This window comes from Chaetura pelagica, unplaced genomic scaffold, assembly GCF_000747805.2.
Source record: "Chaetura pelagica isolate M959 unplaced genomic scaffold, ChaPel_1.0 scaffold344, whole genome shotgun sequence".
NCBI classification, from domain to species: Eukaryota; Metazoa; Chordata; class Aves; order Apodiformes; family Apodidae; genus Chaetura; species Chaetura pelagica.
The window spans coordinates 1,423,861-1,430,628 of record NW_009953098.1 but is presented as its reverse complement, the minus strand read 5'-3'; the positions used below and the strand labels follow the sequence as shown (position 1 = coordinate 1,430,628).

General features: G+C 51.9%; 1 protein-coding gene across 1 annotated transcript; it reads right to left on the bottom strand.

Annotated features, from left to right (window-relative positions):
* Nucleotides 1–208: 208 nt before the first annotated feature.
* Nucleotides 209–6,250, bottom strand: FATE1 (fetal and adult testis expressed 1). The gene is made up of 6 exons (XM_009997088.1): nucleotides 6,055–6,250; nucleotides 5,327–5,490; nucleotides 4,487–4,575; nucleotides 3,409–3,570; nucleotides 684–762; nucleotides 209–340 (listed from the first exon to the last, which is right to left on the bottom strand). Exons 1-6 carry the CDS (start codon nucleotides 6,248–6,250, stop codon nucleotides 209–211), a joined length of 822 nt encoding a protein of 273 aa, XP_009995390.1.
* Nucleotides 6,251–6,768: the final 518 nt, after the last annotated feature.

The following is a 6,768-nucleotide window of genomic DNA, read 5'->3' as shown; positions in this document are numbered from 1 at the left end:
CTAACCCATCTCTGATGCTAGAGCAGCAGAGACGGATGGCAGCTCCATCATTCCCAGGGCCTAAGGGACACAGATCCTCAAGGACCTACAGTGCAAAAAGCAGATCAGGTTCAGAAGAAACAGAGTTTTACTCTCTGCAAAGCACGTGAGCAAAGGTGCCCTCACCCACCCTGCCAGGGTTGGGCAGGGGAGGCCAGGGCACAGGGAATCATCTCCTCAGCCAGAGCCACGTGTTGATGAGGCAGGTGGAGATCAGCACGGAGTAGACCAGGACCTCCTTCTGCCGCCAGGAGTTGCGCTGCTCCTCCAGCACACGGAGCCTCCCCGAGATCTTCATCAGCTGCAAGAGAAGCAGTGGGGCTGCTGTCAGCCCTGCAGCAAAGTACAGGACACTGGCCACACCCCGGAGGCAAGGGATGGAGGGATGGGAACTGCCATCTCCTTCAGGTCCTCCTTTTCTAGAGCAGCAGCTACCTTTGTGTGGGAGAATTAGCAGCAGGACCTCAGCTCCTGAGCAGATGCTTCAGGAAAAGGTCCTTCCCACCAGAAGAACATCTGAGCCCTTTACTGCTAGCAGATGGAGGGGTCTGGCTGTCTTCTGTAGCCCAGCTACCACAGACCTCCTCACCCACCCCTGTATGGCTTTCCCAGGAAACATTTGCAGCCCTTCACCTTCATCTCACCTGTTTTCTCATTGCTGCCATCTCAGCCATCCCAGCCTCCTCCAAGGTGCTCTCTGGGGCTGGGCCAGCCTCCTGGGAGCTGGGGAAGAAAAACAGGAGATGCAGACAGGCCAACACTGTTTGAGAGGTGCAACTGCCTTCCTGCACATGCAGCACTTGCCACCAGGAACCAAACCATGCAGGCATCCTGCACATGTCCAGGATGTGCTGGCTGGATGCAGCAACAAGAGGGAGGAAACAGCAGCTGTACAGCATCTACTCATCTCTTCTTAACCCCCATCATGCATATGAACACCCCTCCACCATGTACCCCACACTGATCCCAACAAAACAGAGCATATGCCACGGCAGACAGCAGGGAAAAAGCATGCTTGTTTTTCTTTGGGGATCCAACAGAGAGAAAGCTTTCTATTTACCAACCATCCATTCTCTATAGTCAAAGGAATTCACTGAGGGCTGGATAAATCATCTTTAGAGCCAGTCAGATAAATACATATCACAGGGCCAATGCTGAAATGGAGGGATGATCTCATTTACAGCAGCAGGTGAGGATCCCACTGGTGGGAAGCAGACATCAGCTGGGGACAACTATCTGAGCAAGTGCATCAGCCAGCAGAAAAGGGTACAGTGTTTACTGAGGCAAGCATTTGTTTCTTTCCAGTATCTATCTCCAGCTAAACCAAACTCAGTTTCCCCTCCTGCCCAATTAAAAATTATCACTTTTTTGCTCATACAGCACATTTTACCTGCAACCTGAAACATAAACAAGCAACCCAAATTATGCACCACTTTCTTCTATCCCTGGAAACAAAGGGATTAGCTGCTGCACTGGCAGAAGCAACAAAGACTATGGATCTCCAGGGCATCCCCTGGAGACATAGCCTGGCTGCAGGGCCTACAAGTCACAAAATAAAGCCACAAAATCAAGTAGAGCCAGAGTGAGAAAAAGGAAAACTGCCATTTTGGGTCCTAGTTCAAGGGCCAGCCCTATACCAGCTCTTCTATAATCACATCTCCCCTGTGCACACCAGTGACTTGCATGGTCACTCACTAAGACTGTACAGACCAAGTTTCTAATAGTGCTCCTCTGGAGACCTTGGGGAAGGGAGGGTGCTTAGTCCTGTTTGCAACATGCTGTTAATCTCCCTGAAGACAAGCCAGAACAGCATGCAGAGACTCAGTGAATCTCTGTTTGAAAATACATTTGAGAGATAATGTCTCCACATAACCCAGCTGCAGTGCAAAATGAAAGTCACAACAGAAAGAGAATCCAATTTTCCCCAGCACAGAGCCATTTAAAAGGGACACATCCTGCAGCTTTTGACTGAAAAATCCCAGTTGATTCAGGTGAACACCCTTTAGAGACTAGAAATTACTCTTCCATGACTCATAGCCTTCAAGCAGCCACTGTCAGGCAAATATTCCAGTCTCCAGCCCAGGCTACACTTCCCTTTATTAAAATTTCAGGACAAACAACCTGGCTCAGTCACTTTTTCATTTTTATTGTTGCACAGGGGTACAAAGTTGTCATGCAAGAGACACCATATACATCTGAAGTGATGCAAAGTACCAAGCAGACACATTTCAAGGTGTCTGGGTTCAAAGGGACATCAAGATCTGGGACTCACCTCACTGCATTACAGCAGCTCCACAAGCTACCACCTCTCAGGGTACCACAGTCTAAACCTCCTCCACTGCTCACGGGAGGAGGGAAAATGTCTTACACAGCCAGTAACTAGATCTGCCCAGACTTATACAAAAACTAATAAATGAAATTAAAAGCTACATTTGAAGACAGTCAGCCTGCTGTGGTTAAAAGCAGGACATCACTTTGCATTGTCCACAGACAGAAGCCAGCTCTGCTGCCTGCACCTCAGCAGCAGCTGAGGAGGGAAGGCAGGGTGTGCCACGGACAGCACCAGTGATGGATGCTCACTCTCCTCCCTTTCTGCCTGGAGGTCTTGCTGAAGGAGAATTAGAAGTATTTAGACATTCCTCCGGGTGCTCAGCAGCCTTAGAGCAGTGGTGACACCTTAAGGCTGCAACGATGTCTTTGAACACGCTACATGCACTGCACTTGCACAGATAAGAGTGTGGTGGTGGTGATAGTTGCTCCAGCACGTTCAGAGGGGTTGGAGGTCACTGCACACCTGCTCCAGTGAGCAGGCAGGAACACTGCACCCCATCCAGAGGCATCAGCTCTGGCACAAGTAACACAGTGCAGGCACTTTGTGGAAAAGGTTAATTAAGTGCAAGCAAGACACAGCCAAGGGTGCTGGGAGCCTGCAGGAGAGGGTGGCTCAGGGAGAGGACCAGGGTCAGGCCATTTGTTCTGGATTTTGATTCCCCTCACACATTTCTCTCCTTCAAACTATCAAGGCAGGCAGAAAACCTAGCACTTGCTTAGCAGTGAAGAGCAGCTGAGATCCCAGCAGCGTCCCCAGGGACGTTGGATCCCTGGAGGTGCCGGGCAGAACCACGTGAAGCGGAGCAGGAGACAGGACCTGGGTTAGCAGGGAACACCCAGACTGGCTGCACTGGGAGCCTCTGGGACAGGGCAGCCAGAGCTGGTGGGCAGGACAGCTGAGGAGAGTCTGGGGTTGCCATGCAGAACCATCCTGCTCCCCTGCCATGCAGCCTGCAGCTTCCAGAGCTCACATCTTAGCAGGTAAAGACAAGTCCTTGCAGAGTGACAGGGAAGAGGCTCAAGACAAACTGAAGTCACCTGGACACCACTGGGTCTTGCAGAGAGTCCTGAACATGGTGGAAGAGCACTTGGCCCAAGCGGTACATGGTCTGGAAGATGTTCTGCACGGAGTAGATCCTGCCCGTCTGTGCAAGGGGGGGGAGCTGAGCCCGCTGCGCCGGTGGGAGTGACACATCCAGCCTGGGGTGCACACACAGTCACCCTGTGACTTCCTGGCCCCATCCAGCACTGGCACAGCCTGGCATCTGGCAGTGCCCTTCATCCCTTCTGCAGCTCCACGCACCTCTGAGCAATGCCATCAGCACCCAGAGCCCCATGTCACCAGGGGGGAGAAGCCCCTGCAGCAGCCCCCCAGCTCAGGGGCAGTCACCCTGCTCCTCCAAAGCCAACCATGTCTGTGATAACCTGACCTTCACCAGCTGCTCTCACAGAGGTTGCAGAAGGCAGCTCTCCTGCCACCCAGGACAATCCTGGGCTTCTAGGGAAAAAGTGGCTCTGGTCTGGGATTAAGTCAAGAGACAATTTCTCCAGTGGAGGGACTCTGGAGCCCAAGGCCATGGATCACTATGATCATGCTACTGTTCAAATCTGTGCTCAAAGAACTGCAAAGCTCTTAGCCCAAACTGCCTGCAAGCACCGCAAGGTTCAAGAGCCCCTGTGGAACCCTGGTGCCACATTTACCAGTGGTCACCTACCCACAGCATTGTGCATCCTGGTGCTGGAGCAGGAGAGCACATTCAAAGCACTGAGAGGAAGATGGGCAGAGCCAAAGAAACTGGGACAAGTCAGAGTGGGCAGCAAGGTCCTCCTGGCCCAACGCCCTGGCAAGGACCAGCAGCACTCCCAGTGTGCTAGGAGAGGGGATGTGGTCTCCCATGTGCATCTCAGCAGAGAGCTCATCACCCTGGGGACCAACACAGCTGCCTTCAACACTGCCTGGCACAGACTGCTCTGACACCAGAAGCCATGTTCCTCTCATGCAAGGGTAAGATACCCCCCCACTCTGGAGAGCAGTCAACAGAGAGCATCAAAGAAGCACAGACAACAGGAGATGACGATTTCCACCCACCCCAGAGGGCCCCAGGTTTGTGCTCACCGCTCCTGGTGCTGGCCCGGGCTGTGCAGGACCAGCTGGGCACTGTCACTTGGGGCCCTCTCCTGCCGCATCCTGCTGCTCTGGTAGGCCTGTTGGCATCAAACACAGCCATGTGAGCACAGAGACCCTGCACAGGGTCAGCCCAGCCTGGTGCCCCACATGGTCTGCAGTGGCAGGAGCTTGTCAGCACAGGGAAAGCACTCAGTGGTAGGAGCATTCCATGAGCCCCAAACCTGGTGAGCTGATGCTGGAACAGGGTGAGGGTCACCAGCAAGGAGCCTGCTGATCTGATCTCTATACAGATCAAAAAGCCTGAACCTAATGCATGTGGAAATGGCTCTTGAATCTCAGGGAAGTGAAAGCATTTGAGAAGGCAGATCAGCAGCTCCAGCAGCCAAAACAAGCCTTTGCCCACCCATGGCAGGGGTCTTTCCTTGAACCAGTTTCACACAAGATTAATATCTGCTTTCATCTCTGACATCAGAACCCTTTACACTGCAAAGCTGAAACAGCTCTGTCTCATACTTCAGCCAGGAGAGTCAGTGGTTGTGAAAGGACTTTAAAAGTAGCAGAAGGAGGTTGTGGGAGGACTGCACCTTCCTCAGCAATCTCCTGCAGCAGGCACTCTGGCTGAACCAATGTCCCAGCATGCAGGTGTGCACTGATTATGGGACAAAGATCCCACGGCCCCTACACCCTCACTCCTGGGATGCCTGGGACTTCCAGGAAGGAGGTTGTACTCTGGAAGACAAATTCTGGTTTGGGGCTCTGGAGAAAACCACCACTGGGATTGCTCCCCCTTCTCACCACAGGCAACCCTGTCTCCTCCCAGCACAGTACCAGTCGTCTGCGTTTCTGGGAGCCTGATCTGCTGGCTCCACGCAGAAAAAGGTGTTCCCTGAGGTGGGTGTGCTGTGCTGAGGAGTCTGGGATGTGCACCATGACAGAGGGGACCTTCCTTTGCTGGTTCAGCACGATGGGTTTCAAGCTGGTATCTGGTATTTCTAGAGAGAGAAGAGAGGAAAGAATTAAACTAACCTGAGTGTCCTCAGGACAACTGAGAAGAGAGATCAACCCATGTAGGAGACCCCACCCTGTGTCTCATTATACCTGATGCACATCAAAAAACATGTCCTACAAGTGTGAGTGGCAGGACAGTCTGGAGAGGCACAGACTGGAAAGCAACAGACCAGGTTGCTCCAGGAAAGTTAAGTGTGAGAGCTGCTTTTCAAAGTGACTGGGCCATATGTCTCTGCTTCCCAAAGCTGGGGGCCTACTAAAGGCCAAAAAGAAACTGCAAGAGATGTGGAGGGAGATGTCCCCACATTTTGCTCCTCACCTTTTGGAGACCCTCCTGCCTTCTCTTGGTCACCTTTGCCCACCTCTCCCCTCAAGTATCTCTCCACCATCCTATTGGACCTTCCAAAGGAAAGGTGGCTACAACATCTGCCCGTCCTCTCCTCTTGCAAAGCAAACCATTGTTGACTTCATAAAGGGGTCCCAGTTCTCAGGATCTTGTAGAGCACCACCAACCTTCAGCCACCCCGAAAGACAACCCAGGACACTACCTGCAAGAGAAATCCTATCAGGGATGTGCATGTGAGAGGAAGGAGGGACATCCTCTGCCACTGGCTCCTCATCCACAGGGCTGAAGCCATCTGCTACCTTCAGCCTGTTGGGAACCTGCATCCTTTGATTGATGGCTTCTGTGAAGAGCAGGTCACAATGGACTCGGTTCATGTCCAGTCCCCAAAGTGGCCACATGGTATTTTCTGTTTCCTCAGATTGCTTGAGCACCCTGAGTTTTCAAACAGAGGAAAAGAAAGCTGAGTGAAAATGGTAGCAAGCAGCTCTTCCAAACTGCCACCTGCACAGGGACAACACATGGGCTATAAGACAGCTAAAATAACCCAAAAGACAGTCACTGTTGGAGCTGCCCTGGAGAATGGGGTGTCCCATGAAGCCCAGCTGGCAGGGACAAGGGCACAGGGCTGCTACGTGTCCTGGGAGCAAAGCACCTATTGTCTCAATTGACAGCAAGTAAAGGGCAATTGTTCAGCACACCTGTGGGAGAAGAACAGTTCAGGATACCCTAAATACTAGTGAAAATCAGATGGTTTTGCACTCAGAAGTAAAGCTTTTTGAGAGCTGGGAGCACATTTTTGTGTTCATACACCTTCAAGAAAAAATTAGGTCTTCTAAAACCAAAATGTGCATTTTATTAATAAGATTCCAGGTTATCACAGGGGAAATTGAGCACTAAACTCCTTCTCCACATACAC